This window comes from Cryptotermes secundus, unplaced genomic scaffold, assembly GCF_002891405.2.
Source record: "Cryptotermes secundus unplaced genomic scaffold, Csec_1.0 scaffold708, whole genome shotgun sequence".
NCBI lineage: Eukaryota > Metazoa > Arthropoda > Insecta > Blattodea > Kalotermitidae > Cryptotermes > Cryptotermes secundus.
This window is the reverse complement of record NW_019726238.1, coordinates 1,383,105-1,406,731: the sequence shown is the minus strand read 5'-3', so window position 1 is coordinate 1,406,731 and position 23,627 is coordinate 1,383,105. Positions and strand designations below refer to the sequence as shown.

The 23,627-nt window shown below is 39.9% G+C and overlaps 1 protein-coding gene across 5 annotated transcripts in view; it reads left to right on the top strand.

The window, feature by feature from the left end:
• Positions 1-3,576: 3,576 nt before the first annotated feature.
• Positions 3,577-23,627, top strand: part of LOC111864096 (zinc finger protein 239-like) — a 30,490-nt gene continuing 10,439 nt past the window's right edge. Inside the window, exons 1-5 of one of the 5 annotated variants that reach the window (XM_023851112.2) lie at positions 3,591-3,649; positions 3,754-3,958; positions 6,279-6,492; positions 8,308-8,430; positions 21,913-22,062. In XM_023851112.2, the coding sequence (XP_023706880.1) occupies positions 6,358-6,492; positions 8,308-8,430; positions 21,913-22,062 (408 nt within the window). In that variant the 5' untranslated portion in view covers positions 3,591-3,649; positions 3,754-3,958; positions 6,279-6,357. Of the gene's footprint in view, positions 3,959-6,278; positions 6,493-8,307; positions 8,431-10,176; positions 10,778-21,912; positions 22,063-23,627 lie in introns of those variants that run through there. The other 4 variants (XM_023851118.2, XM_023851115.2, XM_023851113.2 and 1 more) reach the window with 4 other exon arrangements.

The following is a 23,627-nucleotide window of genomic DNA, read 5'->3' as shown; positions in this document are numbered from 1 at the left end:
GGTCAGTTGCTCTCAGTAGAATTCCACGACTGCATAGAGGAGCTGCAGCACTAGGAAATTGTATCAGCAGGAAAGAAAGTAATATGCCATTTCACATTGCTTTGAAGTAGTGGCACGTGTTAATCACAATTATACCTAGAAATCTAGGTGTATTCGTACCCTTGTATGTAGCTATCCTGTAGTGACATTGAAATCGCATGGAATCTTTAGCGATTTGCTATTCCATTTGGTAACCGTGACTATTTTATGATTCTGTCTAAACGTGTGAATTTATGTGTATTGATAGATCGTAAATGTACTTTCAAATTTTATATAAAGAGTTCTTCTTCATGAGTTATCTTCTGTGAAACTTCTTCCGGTTCAATAATCACAAGTCGTCCTGCCGTTCGTTGCTGTAGGCAGGCTGAGACACTAAAGCGTCGTTCGATAAACCACAAAGTAGAGTAAAACTATCCCTGTAACAGGCCGTGGAGGCCCATATGGTTGTGAGACGTTGAGGTTCCCACATTATGTAGACAACCGGTTCATAGATGGCGGTGAGGTTGTCAGCCTTACGGGCCGGCCGCCCTTAATCCCCAAGAACATTCCTGGTACTCATTTCTGTTAGAGGCTGGGTTGACCCCAGGGCTATAGTGCGGCTGGAAGGATTAGGTCAATTGAAAAAAATCCAATGACTTCATCGAGGCTTGAACCCGCGACTTTCCGGCTTTTAGCATAGTGCCTCAACCAACTACGCTACCGCGAACCATAAACATTCAATAATGCAAATTATGACTTCATGTTCGTCAGCTTTTCAGGTGTTCAGGGCCTACACGAGAGAAATTATGCTCACAGGTGCACCTCACATTCCTTCAGCTGCACCTTCCTTTGTCCTCACTGCACAAAACAAAGAATTTAGAGAGATACGTATAAATATTACAGAGTCATGATCGTCATGATAGCCCATTCGGTATAGCGACTATGCTAGGAGCTAGACCGTCGAGGACTGGCGCTGGACCCCCCCCGGCCTCCTACACAGTGGGTATCTGGGGCTGGTTTTTGAGCGGACTTCGTATGAAATGTTGAGTATTGTTTTGTTGGCTGTTTTTCTTATAGCCCGTTCTGCTCCTGTGTGTTAGCGATGTGCTGACGGAGGCGTCGGTCGCTCGGGTGCTACTGATCGTAGTGAAATTGCTACGTTTGATGACCGTCTTTCTCTATAATAGTAAACAACACTTCGTGCGCAATTTTAAATAATAAAAAGAACTCCATGGTTTTAGTCCGCAAGGGAACTATACCAACCGAGCGACCGCCGCTTGTCGGCGAAGTTAGTGCCAACCTAAGCCGATAGAGAGCGTCACGTGGTCAGCGCAACGAGTCCCCACGGCCGTTAATTTCGTTTTTCTACACCGGAGTCAATATTTCCTTGAAATATCTCCTCAATTATCCTCCCGAGACTGAAAATTTGGTAGCGCAGGAATCGAACACGGACCTCTGGATCTGTGGCCAGGACCACAGATGAGGTGAATTTTAAATAATAAGGTTATTTAAATGAAAATACACTTAAATTTTCTAATGAAGCATCATATTCTCGTATTATAGTCAAAAACATTTTTAAAATACCAAGAAAAAATCGAAAGTTAAAGAACTCGTTTTGACACAAAGTTAAACACATAAAACTGTGACGAGGCGTAATTTTTTGTTTACATTTGTAATTAGCATATTAGAATTAATTAAAAATTTAGTTCTATTTTTTTTACCAACCCTTCTTCTATTGTTATTGTGTTGCTGTCGTCAGGCGTCTTGCTTCCTGTAGCGCGGGTTGAGCGGCGAAGAGGGAGGGCGCTGGGCGTGCATTTGAGCACATTTCAGGAGAAATCATGAACACTCGCGTTGCCTCCAAACTTCACTACGCGTGAAACCAAGATCAACCATCATGAGATTAATGTTTTAACGACCGTTACACTACCAGGACGCTCCGGATCTTAATCTTGATTGGTTCTTTCGTATATTCGCATTATATAAGTAGGTAAACGCTGTCTTTGTATTCACTTGGTATCAAGAAGCCGGCCCTCAATACGAATATCAGATGTAGATGTTTACATAATTGGTTTCTGTATGTGTAATACGTATAAATTAATGGATATTTCGTGGGTCCTGAATAACAAGACTTTCAATTGCATTTCTTCAGGCATCTCATGTGCTTCCCAACATTTTATGCAACAACGAAGAAATGGTGGTACAAGATTATTGTTTTAGTGTGCTCTGTTCGATAAAAACGGAGACCGCTAACTTAAGCCGGGCAAGGCAAAATCCTTGCAGCTTGTATGATAATATGACATGGAGCTGCAGTTTTATGCATCTAGTTGCAGTGGATCTGGTTCGCTTGTGACAGTTGATAAAGTTGACTGTATTGAAGATAGACACTCGCCTCCTTGAAGGTCAGCAGTGATTCAGTAATGATTTATTAGATGCTGATTCTGTTTTCGAAGATTAGCAGACCAAGGGGCATACAACGTAAGCAGAATATGAGTGGTGATGTATACCCTGAGTTTGCAGTTAAAGAAGTCATATGCATCATACGGCATTTGCAAGAAAATTGGTCCCTCTCTTCTTTATTTCTTGGTACTTTGCTTAATTATCGTTTGGATTCGTTATGCTGACCACGCGGCACCCTCTATCCGCTAAAGTTGGCACTAACTTCGCCGACAAGCGGCGGTCGCTCGGTAGGTATAGTTCGCTTCCAGACTGAAACCATGGAGTTTGTTGTTTGTGCATAATTATGTTGTACTGCATATAGAGGAATACGCGTAAGAGCTAAATTTTTGGCGAAGAAGATTTTCGGAAATTTAAGATAATTTTATTCCAAAAAAATTTCAATATTTGCAATCTATTTATTATTTGTTCAGGAATATTTTTAAAAAAAGAAAGGTAGCATGTTTGAATATTGTAGTTGACTTAAAAATCCATTCCCTTATCACTCACCTGAGGAGGGGCGAAGAAGGATATAGAGGCGAATTTATTGCAAATGGCTACGATATTTGTCCACCACAAATCCCACTTTACCAGACGCGGGATCGAACCCAGGCCGCCGCGGTGGGAAGCCAGCGACTAACCGCTTGAGCTATGGCGCGGCCTTTATTTACAGAGTAAGTTGAATTTGAGGTTCACACAGCGATAGTTACGAAGAGCTCTAGCTACTGGGATATAACGCCGTGCAGTCCTTTGAAAGTCAACCGAAATTTCGGAGGAATATGTCATCTCCATCTTCATTGGTAAAGAGTAAACTAATCCAGAAACGAGAGTTCTCCTTGCTTGCCTGCTTCATAATGGTTTCTTGCTTGGCTTACGACGTTGTATCCTTTCATGTATCGAATAATTTCGTCTATAATTACGATTTCAAAGTTAGTTATTCATATGAAGGGCGGGAGGGATATTGAGGAGGAAGAAGAAATTTCGGTCACATAGTAGTAGACCTTTTCAACCAATTGGGTTACCGGTGCCACTATCCTTGCGGAATGTCTGTATATGATCATAGGTAGCAGCACAGTGCGCAACGGCACGCCTTGTCCCAAGGTTTGCATGATCAGCATGAGTTGAGTATCTGTCGTCATAAATGTTGGAATGTTGGAAAGCGTGGTCAAGCGTACAAATATTGGTATCTGTGAGAGTGAGTTATATCAGTTTCTTGGATTAAATTTTATGTGGCTATATACAAGAGCAATGTACGTTTTTATATCAGTTGCATACAATCGAGGCTGTTCACATTTACAGTTTTCCATTGGTACGAAGTGTTCATCGCGTATGTAACGAAGTTACAACAGTAGATATTTTACTGTGCCTATAAACAGCATACATCAACAAAGAATTCCTCAAGTTATTATACAAAGCCAGGACAGTCATTCAAACTTTTGAACGATGCTACAGATAATGAGAAATAAGCAGCATATTTTTACAACACGATAACCAGTTTTATGAGGTAAGGGCCGCGCCATAGCTCAAGCGGTTAGTCGCTGATTTCCCACTGCGGCGGCCCGGGGTCTGGTCAAGTGGGATTTGTGGTGGACAAATTGGCGCTGGGGCAGGTTTACTCCAAGTACTTCGGTTTCCCCTGCCAATCTTCATTCCACCAGTTGCTCCACAATCACCCTCACCTATCTGGGGCTGGTCAGTAGGCCAGAAGTGGCCTAAGTACAAGGGACTTAGTCCCAAGCCACTAGCAAAAAAAATTAGGCTGGTATGTGTTAGCTCAATAAGAGTTATTGAAACCCAACTTTAATTATGTGTTGGATTGGTTTATGTTATATGTAGTAACTTTACATGACTATAATGAAGCCACAATGTTGTAAAGTTGCAGAGGCATCTTGAACAAACAGGTGACAGCTTGACTATGAATGAAAGTTTTGTAAGCATTTATACATTGGGTTATTAGAAAATTCTTTTTGTAGAATTACTGAAGTAATTAGCCCTTTTAGCCTGCTTACCTTTTTTTGAGTAAGTGAAAGTAGGCTTATGGGATTTCCCATAGTGTCTGCGTATTCTTCCCCCCCCCCCCCCCCNAAAATCGGCTTATGGGGTTTCCTCTCTGGTTTCCGTCTTCCCCCCCCCCCCCCAGTAACTTTTGAGTGGGTGAACCAGTCTTTATGAAACTTATTTTCATATTATGTCATATATATAAGATGCTGACTGGTCTGTCCATATGGAGCTGGAGAAAAGTATCTGAACTGAAATTTTGGTCAGTAAGGCCTATCCATTCTAGTGGATGGTTTAGTAGGTTCTTTCAGGACCATCAGTCAAATTAACCCATCATTTAGCAGGTAATATGAGAACATTTTCATTCTTTGTGAAATGAAACCTTAATGGCATGTCTGACCATGCATTGACTTCGAAAGACCCAGAAGAATTATGATAGGGGGCATGTAGTAGTGTAGTTTTGGTTGAGGCACTATGCTACAAGCCAGAAGGTTTGTGAGTTTGAGTCCTGATGAGGTGTCTTTTTCTTCCAATTGACCTATTCCTTCTAACTGTGTTATGGCCCTGGGGTCTGCTCAGTCTCTAAGAGAAATGAGTACCAGGAATTAATTAAATAATTTTCCTATGGGTAAAGGACGGCCGGCCGGCATGTAAGACTGACAACCTTACCGCCGTCTGTGAGCTGGTTGTCTAGGCAATATGGGACCTCAGTGTCTGACAACCTTATGGGCCCCCATGGTCTGGGCCAGGGATAGCTTTACCTTTTTTTTTCTGCTCCATCTTAGTCTGGTGTGAAAGTAGCTACATTCAGAATACAAATCTGCAATGGCGCATTAAACATTGGGAATATCTTGACAGGCTGAGTGACATTTGGCTTCTCAAGAAAGACTCGGCTCCTTGGAGTTAATTAGTTAGCAGACAGATGACCCCCCCCCCCCCTTTTGCTATTCTCCAGGCAAGACTTCACTATCAATTTTCAATCAATGTACGTGTATGTGCAGATACTGTAGGGGATTGGCTAATGGGACCATATGTTTTGCCAAGTAGATTCTCAGGAGCAGCATATCACCCCCCNACCCCCCCCCCACCAGAGCTCATGGAAGATGTTTGTCTGTGAGTACGAAACCTCATGTTGTTCTTGCATGATGGGGCTCCATTTCATTTCCTTGTTACACAACACCTAGATTAAGTTTTTTGTGAAAAGTGGGTAGGTGTAGGTGGTCCCAGTCCATGAGCCTCATGCTCACTGGACCTGAATCTGGTGAACTTTTTTCTGGGGGTGTTTGAAATGTCTGCTTCATGTCACTTGAGAGTTGAGTCCATATGTAGTTGAGTGAAAGCAGGGCCTGGAGAATGCTTGCAACACAATTACGGGGAATGCAGCGAATTGTAATGGGGCATTGTGCCAAAGCTCTGAGTGGAAATGGGCAGACAGCATATTGAGCACTGGCTACTTTGATACATTTATATTCATTTAAGGTGTGCTAGACAGGCTGTTGTCCATGAATGCGCCAAGATTGAAAATGCTTGGTTGTGACTTCCAACAGTGGGTGTTCCCCTTCCTCTGGTTTCCTGAACTGTCCCTGGCCTCAGCTACCAACTTCTCACAGCTGATGGTCCTCATTATAGAGCCCTGGCACAGACCCCACAGAAAACATCTCTCTCAATATTATGTGTTCTCTCATTGCCAGGGATGTGTCCCACAGAGCCGTTCCCTAGCAATGGCTATTGTTCTCTCCTATTTACACAGCTGTTACTTGGCAATGGGTCTACATGTCATAGTATGTTTAAACACCACTCACAGTAACTGTTGCTTTTCCTTTCAGGACCTGGGCATGTACTCCTAGGTAGATCAGTTGTCAGAACTTTGAAGTTGTACCTCTATGATTCTTGTGAGACACGTTGATGCATAACCCCCAAACCATCATGTGTGATGAACAGTTTTTAAACCCACATAAGTTTCCACATTCTGCTACAAGAGTGCCAAAAATGATAGTGCAAAGAGTTGAAGAAATATTTCCTGCACTGAAGGAAAGCTTGGTAAGTATCTTGTGCATTTGTTATGGAGAAGAACTGTATCACCTTGTTACCTGGCCAAAGAAATTGAGTTTTTTATGTTGAGCTTGTGTTAGGTTCTTATCCATCCCCTAATTCTGTAAGGATGGTTGTTCATGTTAAACCCTACAGTTTCATATAGGACTGATTGATAATAATACTCATATTTGTTGTACTCTATATACATAATGGGCACCAGGAATCAGATTATAATTTGAGATCTGTGTAACAGCTTGTAAACTACAAATGAGCTTCGTAGTTGTGGCACCAAGTAGAGCAGTTCCTTCCTTTTCAGTTAAGACACACCAAACTCTCTCCAAGGTTTAGGCTCCATGCTGGTGGCAAGAATGCTCTCTGGAAAGTAGCATACAGCGAATCCTTTGGGAGGTGGTGCAACAGGTGGGTGCCGTGTACAGATGAGGGAACTCCAGACTGCGTTTTTCCAGGGGTTGTTTATTGAAGTGGCACCTTAATGTGAGAGGGTCATTTCCTTTGTTTCCTGGGGGAGTGACCATGTAGGTAGACTGCCCAGTGTGCAAGCGGTAACCAGGCTCTTTGGGTCTGTGATTTCCTCGGCTCTCTACCAACATATGTACGCGGGTGTACGTGCGCTTATGTGGACATCCCACTGTCTTATCTTCCAAGCTCAGATCTCCCACACCCAGGGCTTGAGGTGTGGTGGGATGGCATCCCGGTTCTTTTCTAAATGGCTTAAAAGCATCCCATTACTTCTTTGGCAGTAAATGCAATGTACAATACCTTTTTGTTGATGTTATCTGTTTCGTGGTTGTACAGGCTACTCCCCTGTGTCGTCTAACTAAATTTTGCTTTCATGTGGTACTGTTAGATGGAACACAGACTATATACATCACTCAGTATATTTTCATAATTTATGTCTATGAATTAAAAGGGGAAAACCATCCCGGTTCTATTTTCATTCCATCTCAAGCACTGCCCACACCCTGAATGCCGACCAAACCACTCTCCATTTATCAGTGGAACATTTTTTGTGTCGATATGGTAGGTGCAACTGCAGTCTGTTTCATTTCAGTTCTGGAAATGTGTTAACACTAGACAGTTAACAAGAATCACCCATCAAGAGCGTGTTACTGTTGCTGCAGTTTTGGGCAAAATTCACGAACTGTTTGTTAGTCCCATGCACTGTCATGTATACATTATTAAAGACCAGACCAGATGTAGCTATACTGGATTCACACAGCTCATAAGGTATTATCCCAAGCTTGGCAGATTTAAGATGAGTATATTATTTTAAAGAGACAGGCACTTCCCACAGTCACACTCACTTATAGCAGTGTATAAGTTGGATGATAACAATGATGACATAATGTGTAACTTGAATGAAATTTATGTGCAACATTGGTTGTTGGGTAATGGTGATGCACTACGGTAAGTCTGTCATATGAATAATATCACAACCTGACACAAAGATAAAAAATTGTAAGAAATGTGTATCATTGGATATTAAATGCAAGGAGCTTGCTTAAAAGGCTTTGTACCTCAGTATTACTTCAGGAATATTCTTAAAAATTTATTGTTTCAGTAACACAAGGTTCATGCCTATTTCAGCACATGACAGTGTTGCACCTCTCATCTCTTGGAATTTTTAAATGAAAAATAAATTGTCAGAAACCCTTTTGTCTTTAAAATGTGTTATATGAGAATTTTAGAGGCTGGAATGTGGAATAATTCCTTGTACATGCTGTCTCTTATTCTGCAAATACAATGGAAATGTAAGACATGTCATCTGAGAGAATTATTGCTTCATATGTAATTTTGCAGGAGAAGACAACAGTCAAAGTAGAGGATGACGTTGATGTTCAGAGTGAAGAAGATTCCATTGACATGAAAAGTCACAAAGATTATGTTCCAGCAGTATTATCCGAAGAAAAGACCGATCCAGAGGTGAGTCTTATGTTCTTGTGTCTTTGTGGTTCTTGTTAATGTGTGTGTCCGTGTTTTATACACTGGTCGTTTTTAATATGACAGTCAATTTAGAGAATATTAAAAATATTTTAATTTGCATGCACATAGTATTTTCCCTTTGAAACAGTTATAAAAATGCAATCTGTTTAACGCTTCATAATTTACTCGTACCTCTGGAGTGGTCCTCTCAGAACAGGATACAGTAGCATTGTCTCAATTGGATAGTGTTATGTATTTAATGGCGTAGTTTGTTGGGCCATAACCAAAGGTGAAAATACATTTTAATTCTTTCTTCTGTGTCAGTGCTTTGTAACATCACAATTTGGAACTGGGGTGCTTTTATTAATTAAGAGTTCTTCATAGTGGGCTTGATCTTTTATCTTGTTTCTTCAATCCAAGAATGCAGTTGGACGTCCCACAAAACATCTTTACCTTGACATGATTCCACACAGGGTGCAGGTTTCACTTTTTGTAGAATGGTGCAGTGCTTGAGGTAAAGAAAAGATTCACTATGTGACATGGCCAGTGAACATCATTTATCTGTCAAATGCTTTTCTAGTCTGGACAGGACATAAAGACTAGTCTGAAGAGTTGTGAACTGTGATTATCATGACAGGGAGAGCTAAGTTTATTGTTTTCTGGTAGATGTTTCACGTTGTTTCCAGGGACTGTGCTGTCTCTCTCTTTGTGGTAGAAGAGTTTTTAACCTTTAAAGTATGGACTTTTAAATTGTCGGGAACCTGCTGCAGCCGGAATTTAAATGGCCCTAGGTCTTTAAACTTGCAGACTTTCAGGAAAAACTATATTTTCCAGTCTATGCAATATAGAAATACAAACTAAAAACAGCCTGAAAAACAATAAAATTTTCTGCACATAACACAAAAGAACAATTTTTACAAATGAAAATATTCTGTGATTATTTTGTCATGAAATATAAAATATTATCTTTAATACATGATGAAATTTCAAAGGACTTGCATGTACTTTTTTCTTTAAACTTCATACATGTTGATTTTGTAAAAAATAATCACACTGTATACAGTAATCTTTTGTTCAGACTGTACGCGAGTATGAACTGGGTGACTTCACAGTTTATGATAACTCCATTCAGTGCTCACACTCTGATGTGCGTGTGCCACTTTTCGAAGCATTCCTTAACACACAGACCGACATCACACTTTTTACAATAGAAGAGGGTGCTCCTAGTTTTCTTATTTAGCAAACACACACGACAGCGTCTTTTTTCTCCTTTGGATGATTAGTGTTGCAAATGTTTCAGCTCTAGTCGACTCACTTGGGCCTCAGATGAAATTTGCCTCCCCCAAGAAACGCCACTGTTACTCCACGTGTCTGTACTTTGGTCCTAATCTGGAGCATGGAAACAAACTCTTTCTACCCCGAGCAGAGCATCTGTCTCTTATCATCCCTCTTATGTCAGCATTCAGTGCCATGTGCAGAAACTTTGGTTAAGCCAACACCCAGATTGTTCCTGTAGGTACAGATGAGTATGACTGGATGATATCAGATAATATACTGATCACTTCTGAAAGCGAATTGCTGCTCTTCGTCAGTTAGGAATTGTTGTTCGGGTCTTGGACCCCCTGATCTGTACTTCTTTTGTACTGTCTGTCTGTCTCTAAGGATCTAGTAAAACTTAGTCTGATTCATAGCACTCAAGAAGACTTAATTATTTTTGCTTGCCTTCGTCTCAACTCCTCATCCTAGATTTCATCAACAAGAGCTTCACCTGGTAATATCAACTCTAACATCTTCTGGCCAGTAAACATGGTGGTAGCGGTAATTAATTGTATGGTGACAATGGTGGGAGAGGATCGACTGACTGGTTGTAAACCGGAAGGGCCAGAGGGGCTTGAAGACACCGAGGTGAATTCAAGCCTACTTCAAGAAGTCAACACTCTAGAGGAATCCCTGCCGCCAGGTAGTTGGAAGGAACAACTGCTAAATCCAGTGGGAGGAAGCTTCCATCAGCGGCCTTTGCTGAATCCTGAGGGACAGCCTAGGTGACTAGCCAGAAAGCAGCAGTCAACACAAGAGGAGCTTGGAGACACCCTAAGGGGACCTAGTCTTCAACACTCCAAACTTTGACCTTCCGACCACCCTTCCCTCTTCGATTTTCAAAGGCTAGTCCATTCCACTATGGCAGATGAAGAAATTGAATACATATCCGTGGTTCAGGCAGTAAAATTAATTTCTAGAACTTTTGATGGAAATCCTAGACATTCACATCAGCCATCCTCGAATTGTGAATTGTGGAAATCATATTCACAACACGAGTATCCCTCCAGGACTGAAGAAAAATATCCCCGTTCCTCCTGAATGTGGTTTCACCACGTTTCAGGGATTTACATTCCTCTTTCAGATCTGGAGGAAGGCCTCTGTTCACCCTAATTGTTCCACAAACACGTACTTTTCTCGAAAGTAGGTGTTCTGCAGTTGCCACACTGTTATAGTAAATGTCTTGATAGACATGGTAATTTTGATCAAGATAGGGTTCCAAAACGGAAAGAATAGTTTCTTGTAATATCTTTCCTTCACCAGAATAAAATTCTAAATTTCCAATATAGCCTGAAGTGCTTTCAGTAACTACACGAACAAGTAGGCCATACTTTGTAAGTTTCCCAGGATTATATGTTTGCATATTGCACTACTCACTGACAGCATGCTACGTACAGCTTGAAGAAATAAAGGCATTAATTTTCCTTTGCAGGGGCATACAGTTACAGCGAGGTCACATAACTGATTAGTCAGCAAACATTCCAGAGGCTTATCATGCAGGCGCAGGCAGCTACGTGCAACTTGGGTGGTGTCACAGTGATGTATAGTGTGTTGCAACTCATTGTGTTCTAAAAACGTATTAATACGTGACCGGTCCACCACGTTTAAAAGCGAAAAACGTATTAATGCGTGCGTGGTCTGCAAAGTGTTAATTACAGTACGCATAAGATTAATAAACTAGAGGAGGAAATTGGGAATGTAAATTTAATTAATGAACATTTCCGTTTAATACAAAGAGGGATTGACGAAAGCCAACATTCATTTGAGATATTAATTGATGCTTTTGTTCATGCTGAGCAGGAAACTCTACAACCACAATTGATAATCACAAGGAAGATTAAAGACTTCTTAGGAAGCCCAAAACTGCCAAGTGGGTTGGACTATCCTAACTTTCATTTCCCTGAACTTCAAAAAATAATAATAACTCCTAACACATATTCCTACAAACAATATTTAGTTTACATCTTAGAAATTCCCCTATTTTCACCAACAGTACCAGTTATATAAATTATTACATTTCCCAGTGATTGTAAAACAAAAAGAATGTTCTTAAGGTTACATCAATTTTAATAAAGAATTTATGTTCAGTGACACTCTTAAGATTACACTATGGAAAGATGTCATCTAATTAATTAACTGGATGTTTTCAACCCAACGAATTTACGATTCTGTATTTCAGAATCCTGTTGCAATTGTTTGACTTAATGCCCATTATTTATCATCCGTCACTATTGCAACACTTTTATTCACTACAGAATTTTAATTTACACTTTGACACTACATGTTTCAGCCCCAACCGGACATCTGTTACAAATATTTTATTGAATTATGTTACAACTGCTACACTGTCTTAGTCCGTGTTAAAATCACACGCTGTAGTCCTCTTTTCAAGGTAAAACTAGATAAAATCCTTTAAAGTTTCTATTATACCCCAGTTATTTTGATGCATATTATTTCACCTCGCACGGGGTGACGTCTGTTGGTCATAAATGTATGTCTGTCCAGGGTGTTTTGTTTCGGCAGCGTGCCCCTCACGTTCGTAGCCTACTTTTCAGTTATGTCTGCGATCTGTAATTTATAAGATCCCTATATTAATGTTTTTTCTATTTGTTATTATTATTATTATTATTATTATTATTATTATGTTACGTTTGTTTACTTTGTACTCACATGCCCCTGGTTTGCGTGTTTCCTCCACAGCGTGTGGTGTCTTTACTAGTGCGGATGTGGTGTGTTTGTTCCTGTATTTATATTCCCTGGTTGTGAGGAGTAGGGAGATGGGGGAGGGTATAGTGTTAAGTTGTGTAATTTTGTATAGTATTTAGAATATAGAGTTGTTTGTGTCGATGTTGGTGTCATTCATATGTAAATTCTTTTTTACTACTTTTGTAAATATGGTATTTCTCAAGTGTATTTAGATATTTTCCTTTTCTTCCTGTTATGATTCCCATGGTGTCTGCTATTGTGCCATATGCGTGTCCAATGTTCGGTATATGACTCAAATATCCTGAGTTACTGTTGTTACTTTTTGTGTCGTGAATGTGTTTTATATCTGATCTTGAATGTTCTTCCTGTTTGTCCGACATATTTCAGTGGGTAATCTAAACATTTCATTTGATAAATTCCACTTCTATTACATTTATCAATTTGTGGCTGTGGCTTTAGTATATTTTGTATTGTGTTCCGCGTACGGAAGGCCACTTTTATTTCCATATCTCGAAAATGTTTTGTGATTTAACTGACTTCCTTGCCGCTATACGTGAAGGCAACCCACTTTGTTCTTTGTTGCTGTGAGTCTGCATGTGCGTTTTGTTTTAGTTTGTTCCATTGCTCTGACTTCTTGCCGCTATACGTGAAGGCAACGCACTTTGTTCTTGTTTCTGCGAGTTTTGTTTTTGTTCCATTGTTCTGACTTCCTTTCCGCTATACGTGAAGGCAACACTCTTTGTTCTTGTTTCTGCGAGTTTTGTTTTAGTTTGTTCCATTGTTCTGACTTCCTTGCCGCTATACGTGAAGGCAACACTCTTTGTTCTTGTTTCTGCGACTTTTGTTTTAATTTGTTCCATTGCTCTCGCTTCCTTGCTGCTATACGTGAAGGCAACGCACTTTGTTCTTGTTTCTGCGAGTTTTGTTTCAGTTTCTTCCATTGCTCTGACTTCCTTGCCTCTATACGTGAAGGCAACGCACTTTGTTCTTGTTTCTGCGAGTTTTGTTTTAATTTGTTCCATTGCTCTCTCTTCCTTGCCTCTATACGTGAAGGCAACCCACTTTGTTCTTTGTTACTGCGAGTCTGNGGTATGTTGCTGGTTAAATTTATGTATTATTCATTATTGGGTAGTATATTTTAAATGTGTTCATTTCTATGTATTTTGTCTTTATTGTTATTGTTTATGTATACAATCGATTTAGTAAATAGGTTATGCCTGATCGTTTGTGTTCATGTGGGTGGCATGATCTGTTTGGTATTATGATGTCAGTTTGGGTAGGTTTTTGGTATATTGCAGATTGAAAATTTTTGTCATTTCGATGTATTACTAGATCTAGGAAAATGATAGACTGATGCTCTTCTTTCTCCATGGTAAAATTTATGGTTGGTTATGCTTTGTTGAACTCAGTAATTGCGTGATCAATATTTCTTTTATTCTGATCGTATAATATCAGTATGTCGTCAACGTATCTAAATCAACTAATTTACTTATGTATGTAGAGAGGAAATCCATATCTACACCTGCAGTCCTGAAATGGATTGTGAAGCCACATTATTACATCCCTCAACAACAAAAATTCCAAACAGTTAAAAGTATGGATTCTTCAAATTAAGCAAAATTCTGTGGATACCCCTACATTTGATCAATCAATGGTTATATGTAAATCCACAAATGGAAATCTTTGCAATTTTGTGTCCAACAAATGATTAAAGACCAAGAGATTGAACATAGTCAAAACTTTTATGTGCTCGCAACATCCTGGGAGACAACACAGTAATTTGTGTAATTGTATGTATTTGCTGCAGTTGTTGTTCTTGCTGCTGCAGTAGTTGTTGTTGCTGTTGTTATTGTTGCTGTTATTACTGCTGCTGCTGTTGTTGTTGTTGCTGTTGTTACTGCTGCTGCAGTTTTTGTTGTTGTAAATGCTTCAGAAATGGTTTCTTTTGGTTATGGAATAAGTGGAGTCCAAGGGATTATTGGCAGCAAGATCAGGATAAATGTTGTGTCAGTGTTTACATCTACAATGGATCTAAGGTAGATTACACAAAGACAAATACATCTCCAGCTATTTCAATAAAATCCTTACCTGAATTGGGAGGTATCGTAACAGATCAACCAAAGAAAGTACATAACGAAAAACCAGAGGTGGAAGAAGAACTAGAATCAGTATCAAAAAGGACAAGAAGCGAAAAAATATTCCATTAAAAGTTTTCACCAAATAGGTAAAAACTTTTGAGAGGAAGGGAGGTGTAATATATAGTAATATACATATTGAGGTTGAAATAATCAGGTCACAAGTGTAATAAGGTTAATAAGGTGTAGTAATGTTAACAGTGTAATAAGGAAACAGTAACAAGGTTAATTTAAAACTGTATAATAAGCAACTAGTAATGTATAACAAGGTAAACTTTCACAATTTGGTGTAATAATGTATATAAGTTTATATTGTGAACACTTTTGGAAGACCAAGTAGGGCAGACCGTTTGTTTGCTACTAAATGAAAACAGAAAATAAATAACCTTATGACCTCTTAAGGCTAAGGAACTTTAGTAGTCCAAGCATACCACATGCATCCTGTGTACTGTTACTCCATATGTCTGTACTTTGGTCCTAATCTGGAGCATGCAAACAAATTCTTTCTACCACAAGCAGAGCGTCTGCCTCGTATCATCCCACTTATGTCAGAAGGCAATGCCATGTGCAGAAACTTTTGTAAAGCCAACACCCAGATTGCTCCTATAGGTACAGATGAGTATGACTGGATGATATCAGATAATATACTGATCACTTCTGAAAGCGAATTGCTGCTCTTCGTCAGTTAGGAATTGTTGTTCGGGTCTTGGACCCCCTGATCTGTACTTCTTTTGTACTGTCTGTCTGTCTCTAAGGATCTAGTAAAACTTAGTCTGATTCATAGCACTCAAGAAGACTTAATTATTTTTGCTTGCCTTCGTCTCAACTCCTCATCCTAGATTTCATCAACAAGAGCTTCACCTGGTAATATCAACTCTTAACATCTTCTGGCCAGAGAACATTACTTGGCGGTAGCAATAATTCATTACAAATTGAAAGAATCTTAAAATTGCAAATAATTCATACTGATGTGTTGTATTGACGCTCACTGTTTTATTGATGATGCATACCAAAGCCTACCAGCCTATATTCACCTCTGGTCATGACATGTATGAGTCATTGCATGAAAAACCAACACACCCATCGAACCTAGAAATCTGGGATCGTGATGAAATTCAGCGTAGAAAATTGTTCCATAACCATCTTTATCATGTGAACGCAAAACTCTTCCCCCTCAGCATATGCCTAAAAGGGACTCCATTGTCCCATTACATATTATTAATCTGTTGTTTGTTTAATTCATAAAAACAGAGTTCTCATATTGTGTGTTAAAAATGTTTGTCGGGGCATCTGAGAATGTGATAAAGTAATATATCTATATATATAATTAAGTCTTCCAAGAGGTTATATTGCTTCTGGACATTCTGTTCAATGTTACTAAAATCTTGGAAAAGTAATGGTTTTCTTCAAGCAGCTACCTCAAAATGGAAATGAAATAAATATCTAACGATGCTTGAGAAATGAATGTGCTTAACCCATCAACCCTTTCATAAAATCCACACCCATAAACCAGTTGATTCAAAGTATTGTTATTAAAAAATCAGCACAGTAGTAACTGCCTCTAAAATGTTTCACTGAACATCAGAGGACATTAGAAATTTATTTGTAATTGAATCATCCATTTGCAAGGAATTCTCGACAGTCTGCTGAGGATTGCAAAAGTCTTGGAATATTTTTAGTTTTCTCCAACTACCAGTTCTTAGACTTGAAAGGATTCTGATGATGGTGTATACTGTACTTCTTTTGGCTTATTTTGGACTTCACCCATCGTCCGGTATCTTTTATATACCGGACGATGGGTGAAGTCCAAAATAAGCCAAAAGAAGTACCAGTTCTTAGTTTGTTGTCCCATAAAGCATCAAGATGGAACCGAAATGTGTAACAGTGCTTCAAGAACAGCTTTGTTCATATTAGCAAACCAAGAACCCAGGGCCTCTCTCGAGGTACTATCCAGTTTTCACATAGAGGTCTTGAGGAAATATACAAAAATTGTATATCTGGCAGAGATTGGAATCAGACACTTCTGGAATATTTTTGAACTGATATGGCCTGGAGGTATATTCTTTTTAACTGAAGACGCCCAGTCTGTTTCAGACTGTTGAAAACCCAGAAGATTAAGAAGAATTTATACTTTTTTTTTCTTCTTGCTAGTGGGGTGGGACTAAGTCCCTTGTACTGCGGCCACTTCTGGCCTATTGTACCAGCCCCAGATGATAGGTGAGGGTGATTGTGGAGCAATTGGTGGAATGAAGATTGGCAGGGGAAACCTAAGTACTCAGAAAACCTGCCCCAGTGACACTTTGTCCACCACAAATCCCACTTGACCAGACACGGGATCGAACACGGGCCGCCGCGGTGGGAAGCCAACGACTAACCGCTTGAGCTATGGTGCGGCCAACAAGACTTTGTACATACTGTAGTGTATTGTAGAGTGTGAATTAGTGATAACACTATAGTTACTTATAGTCATGATCTGTAAGTGTTAAATCCAATTACCAAACCAAATCCCATATATAATCACTGTATCATATGATAGTATTTAGGTATGGATTCCTGCTTACACTTCACGGCCTTGGTGTTTAACTGTGGCTCTGACAGTGCCACTTATTTTCCCCATGAGAATGAGAGGCATACCTGAGGCATCTAATTGTCATTCAATACGATCCTCCGTTGGGCTTTTAACAACAATGGTAGTCATGGAGACAGGCTCACACGTTTCTCTTGAGTCTTGTATCCTCTGCGTGGCACCACCATTGTCATTAACTTCATCAGTTTGTTTTAAATATTATCTTCTGTTGTGCTAGGGAGATATTTTGGGAATCAGTCTGGGATTTGATGCTCAGCAAAACGTGCCCTGAGGGGTCATAAAGAAATAGCGCTTGTACCTTGAAACATGAAAAGAGGGTTTAAGATAAACAATCTCGTCAAACCAAATGCGGGACAGGCTCCCAGTATCGGACCTTGGCCATTTCCCGTTTCTATTAATGACCACTTAGGGGCTTGTAACTCGGAGCTATCTGGATGTTATAAAATAAGTCTCGGCTGGGGGAAGGACATTTAGTGACAGTTGGAGTTGGATAAAGTTAGGCCCAGTTGGATATGGAGGGCTTACAGTTAGTTACAGTTGGTGTCATATACAGTAAGTAGTGAGGGGAGTGAGATTTTCAGTTCTGTAGTTGGGTAGGTGATGTAGTCATGAGAGGCATGCTGTTGAACAGAGAATGAAAAGGATGATGGTCAAGAGGATTGGAAAGTGATGACGATGGTGTACAAAGGTTGGTGATATCGGGAGTAAAAGCGATAATAGTCACGGAAATGTAATCGATAAGGTGCAAGCTTAAGGGAGGATTAGTATAACATACAATAATCACTCTGCTCATAGTTTAACTAAACGCTAGAAATACACGATGTCATGTTCTGGTAATCCTGTGATTCATAGCTCCCAAAGGGCATTCCAATCCCGGTCACTGAACATCTGTACCCCCGAGAAAAGGATCTCATATCTACGAATAGTGGAAGAAATATTATCAGCACTGCTGGTGATTGAACATCACCCAGAGGCTGGAATCTTCGGGACAGCTGCTGTACGGGCGAATAAATTCAGACTGTTGAAAACACAGAAGATTAAGAAGACTTTGTACATGCTGTACTGTATTGTAGAGTGTGTGAATTAGTGACAGCACTATAGTTACTTGTATCTATATTCTGTAAGTGTTCAATATATCCAATTACCAACCCAAATCCTCACATGGTAGCATAGTTGGTTGAGGGGCTATGCTCAAGCCGGAATGTCGTGGGTTCAAGTCCTNAGTGACAGCACTATAGTTACTTGTATCTATATTCTGTAAGTGTTCAGTATATCCAATTACCAACCCAGATCCTCACACGGTAGCGTAGTTGGTTGAGGGGCTATGCTACAAGCCAGAAGGTCACGGGTTCAAGTCCTGATGAGGTCATTGGATTTTTTCAGTTTACCTAATCCTTCCAGCTGCACTATGGCCCTGGTGTCGACTCAGCCTCTAACAGAAATGAGTACCAGGAATTAAATAATTTTCCTGGGGGCTAAGGGACACTCAACGTCTCACAACCCTATGGAGCTACACGGATAGCATTTTTTTTAGTCTTTTTTTTTTAGTCAGTGTATCATGTGACAGTATTTAGGTATCAGTTCCTGCTTACAGTTCACAGCCTTGGTGAACTTAGATTATGACGTGGATATCAGGAAATCGTTAGAAAATAATTAGATAGAATATGAAAATTTCAGCCAAAGAGAGCTTAGGTTATTATGAATTGCAGTGATATAAGAAATGGTATGGCAAAGAATGTTCAAAACTATTAGATTGAAGGGAACAGGAAAAATTGCAGTGGTTGCAGAACCCAAGCCTAATAAATGGAGATAACCTGAAAAATGTAAGACATGAAGCTAACAGATACTTCAGTAACAAAATGAGGGAATTTCTAAAAGACAAAATTAATGAGCTTGCAACAGACACTAAGAGCAAGAATATTGGAGACCTGTATAGAGGAATAAATTAATTTAAGATGCGTTACAAACCTAGAAGTAAATTAGTGAAGGATGAGAGTGCTGATCTGCTTGCAGATTTCTACAACATTTTGAATAGGCGGATGAACTACTTCTCTCAGTTATTAAATGTACACAGGGTCAGTGAAGTTAGGCAGACAGAAATCCATACAGTTGAGCTGTTAGTACCTTATCCTAGCCCTTTTGAGGTTGAAATTGCTATTGCAGAGTTGAAAATATAAACTGCCTGGTAATCAAATTCCAGCAGAACAGATTCAAGCAGGAGGTGAAATATTAGTTTCCTATGATCCATAAATTCTTTTTGGAATAAGGAAAAGTTGCCTGATCGGTAGGAGTAGATTATGTACCAGTTCACAAGAAGGGTGATAAAACCGACTGTAGTAATTATCTTGGGATATCACTGCTATCAACTTCATACAAAATTTTGTCCAATATTCTTCTTTCAAGGTTAAGTCCAGATCAGATCTTTTGCATTCTCAGATATTGGAGAAAGTGGGAGTACAGTGAGAGTACATGAGCTATTTGTAGACTTCAAGAGAAGCTGTGGTAAAATTTATGGAGGTAAACGTTTGTTCAATACATTGCTTATTGAAAATAGTTTAAAACAAGGGATGCTTTATTGCCATTCCTTTTCAATTTTTCTTTAGAATATGCCATTAGGAACGTCCAGGGAAACCAGGTGGGACTGAAATTAAACGGGACAATTCATCTGCTGGTCTATGCTGGTGATGTGAATCTACTCGAAAATAACATAGGTACCATGAAGAAAGACACAGAAACTTTAATTGGCTCTAGTAAGGAGGTTAGTCTACAAGTTTTTTTTTTTTGTTGGCACTACAGCCACAGTGGGCGTAGGCCTACCTCCATGAACTTCTCCGTTCACTTCGGTTTTTCAAGATCATATACATACGGTAGGACTCCTTGGGCGGGTGATCAGCTCTTTGCAAGGCCTCTACCTGTACATAAACACAGAAAAACGCACACACACAAACTAAACATCCATGCCCTGAGTGGGATTCGAACCCACGATCCCGGCTTCCGAGCGAGCGAAGACAGTACATGCCTTACACCGCTTGGCTACCATGAACGGCAGTCTACAAGTAAACACAGAGAATACTAAGTACACATTGCTGTCTCATGACCAGAATGCAGGACAAAATAATGATATAAAGGTAGCGAGCAGATCGTTTGAAAATGTGACACAGTTCAAATATTTGGGAATGACAGTGATCAAAACCTGATTCAGGAGGAAATTAAGAGGAGACTGAACTCTGGTAAGCTTGCTACCATTCAGTCCAGAACCTTTTGTCTTCTCATCTGCTGTCTAGAAACATAAAAATCAGAAAGTACAAAATTGTAATTTTTTCTGTGGTTCTATGTGGGTATGAAACTTTGTCTATGGGGTTTAGGGAAGAGCATAAAGTGATGGTGTTTGAGAACAGGGTGTTGAGGAGAATATTTGGACTCAAAGGATGAAATAGGAGGCTGGATAGAATTGTATAATGGCAGTCATGGACCAGGATTACATTCACAAAACTATTTAGAGCAGATTCAGTCTGGGATATCCTTACTGCTGTTCAGTTCAGAATATTTTCTCTTCCAATGTTATAATCGAGATATGAAGATTATAGGGTATACAAAACTAGTTTTGCTTGTTCTTTTGAATGGCTAAGAAGATACTGAGTCTCCAACATTGAGGAATGAACATAGATTCAGGGTGTTTGAGTGAAGAGAATATTTGAGCACAAGAGGAGAAAGGATGGAGATGGTTGCATAATTTTGAGGTTTGTAATTAATGTNCAAAACTAGTTTTGCTTGTTCTTTTGAATGGCTAAGAAGATACTGATTCTCCAACATTGAGGAATGAACATAGATTCAGGGTGTTCGAGAACGGTGTGCTGAAGAGAATATTTGAGCACAAGAGGAGGAATGATGGAGATGGTTGCATAATTTTGAGGTTCGTAATTAATGCTCATTAACAAACATTGTTAGGATGGTGTATTGAAGAAAGAGAAATTGGGGAACATGGGAGAGATACAAAATGAATACAAAATTTTACGTAGAAAATCTGAATGAAAGGGACTACTTAAGAGACCTAGGCATAGATGGAAGGTATTATTACATTTTGTTCTAAGAAGGTTGATATTACGGTGAGTAGTGGGCATGTTGTTCTCTGAAGGGGGGAGGAGTAGGAGGCTCCTTAAATTTTGGTTCCATAAAGGATGGGGACTCTGTTAATGAGCTAAGCTACTAGCAGCTTACAATTAATATGTTGTTGGACATTATCCACCATCTTTTCTATTCTTAAAAAACCATCCTTTTTTTTAATGGGGAAAATGATGGATAATGTCCAACAACATATTAATTGAAACAATTTACCCTTGTCACAAACTTTTAGATCTTATTTACTAGTAGCCTGTCACTGACGACTCTGCTGCATGGAGTGTGGTTTCTGGAAATCAACAAAAAACTGCTGAATTTATATTTTGTATGTACTTGTAGTTTGATTATGATTTCGCTTTTGTTTGTTAGTGGTTTTCAGGGTTGCTTAAGATTGCCTGTTTGTGATATGCCCCAACCTCGTGACTGTTTCATTGTTAGGTTCCCTGTTTACTTGCCATGTAACATAATGAATTAATATCCATTAAAACTTTGTAACCTTATTTTTGCATTACAAAAAGCTACAGTTGATGCAGTTAAATGCAACTGTAATTAAACTGTGTAACATCTTGTTATGAGCGAATATGTGTTTGACAGATAGGTGTCTTGGTGATTTTACAGAACTGCAGGGATCTAGTGGAAGTGGTACCTGGTTCATGTAGTGAGATATGTGTAATGACTCAGGATATAAAAGTTGAGGAACTCTCAGATATACAAGAGGAGGAGGACCCTTTGCTGCTACCAGTGCCCATAATAAAGGCTGAACATGAGGTAAGTTGTCTGTGCCATTTCTAGGCAGATTTGAAAAATGTATCTAAGCTCCCTGTTGCCTTAATCATCACCATATGTTTCTTAGTCAGTTACTGTCCGCACGAAACAACTCCACTCTGGTGACTAGATGGTGAAGAGTCCTTTCCCGGTTATCTCTAGAGCAAGGATCACCAGTGTGGTGATTGTGAGCACCCTGGTGCTTGCAGTTATCATATCTGACTTACTAATAGGACATACATCGAGTGTATACCCAGTTTAATTTTGTCAATAGAATGAAGGAACATGACCTCCTGCTCCCCCCCTCCTTCCAATTTATAGCTTGCTATCACACCTGGCAAACAGTCATGTGCCCACCTTACCTGAGCCAGCCCATCAAACCCGCGTTTAAAGTTAGAACCCAACTGAAATCTTATAGGTAGTCCATATCACAAAATCCCATTGGCATCCAAATACTCACCCTCATTATACATTCCTGGGTTCCACCAGCACAGTTAACAGTAGTTAGCCTCAAATCATTCTACAAGTCCAACCTTTCATCACCCATACACCTCCCTTATAAAATCCCAGAAGGTGGCTATTGCTAATTTAAGTGGAAGTTTAATCTGACTTTAAGGACAAGAAATATTTTGTTCTGTGCTGTCTGATAGCCAGGCTCCATTTCGTTCTTGTAAGAGAAAGATGTGCTTGATCAAAGAGTATGCGTTCCTCTTACCCGCATGCTTGCGTGTGATGTGATTCAGGGAACCACAGAGGACACTTCAAAACAAGTCTGGGAATAGGTCAGCACCATCAAATTGTTGTATTTGCAAATTTACAAAGAATCAGGGGCGGCCCACATATAGGCACTGTGGAACTGCAGCACCCCCAATTTCCACTTGATATTATCGATAACATTTATATGAGTCCTTTTTCCTTTAAATCTTTCTTTATACTTGTACAATACAATATATAATCCTTAAGCTTAATGTCAGCGGCCTCCATAGTCTAGGGGTAACGTTCCCACCTCGTGACTCAAGGTACGTGGGTTCAAACCCGGTGGAGGTTGTGGAATTTTTAAGGGCGGAAAAATTCAGGGAACAAGTCCTCTGGGAGGGACTTTAAGCCGTGGGTCCTGTGTCGTAGCTTTATGGCACATAAAAGAACCTCATGTCCCAAGGGGACCGCTGAGCCAAATTCAGGACATTTCCCGCCCAACAGTAGTCTCTAACGCCTCTGGTAGATGGGGGAAGCATCGAGATACCGCTGAGCCAGTAGAGGCCAAACTCGCTGGCTGGGTCAGGACTGATGGCACGCACCAGTACTGGTAGAATATCACAGAGGGACGCACAATGAACCAATACCGGTCTGAGTGCATGGGGAAACCCACCCTCTCCAATAACTAACTAACTAAACTTAATGTCAGTAGCCAAATCTTTGTATGGAACTGTGCGCTTCACAGTTCCAGCAGCGAGGTGTTTGTTGACTGTTGTCTGTCGTGCGCATGTGCACATAGGAAGCTGCACGCGAGGCTGCAAGGGGGAGAGAGCACTGTCGTTCCCGCAGTGCCGACCCTGGTATGCTGGTGG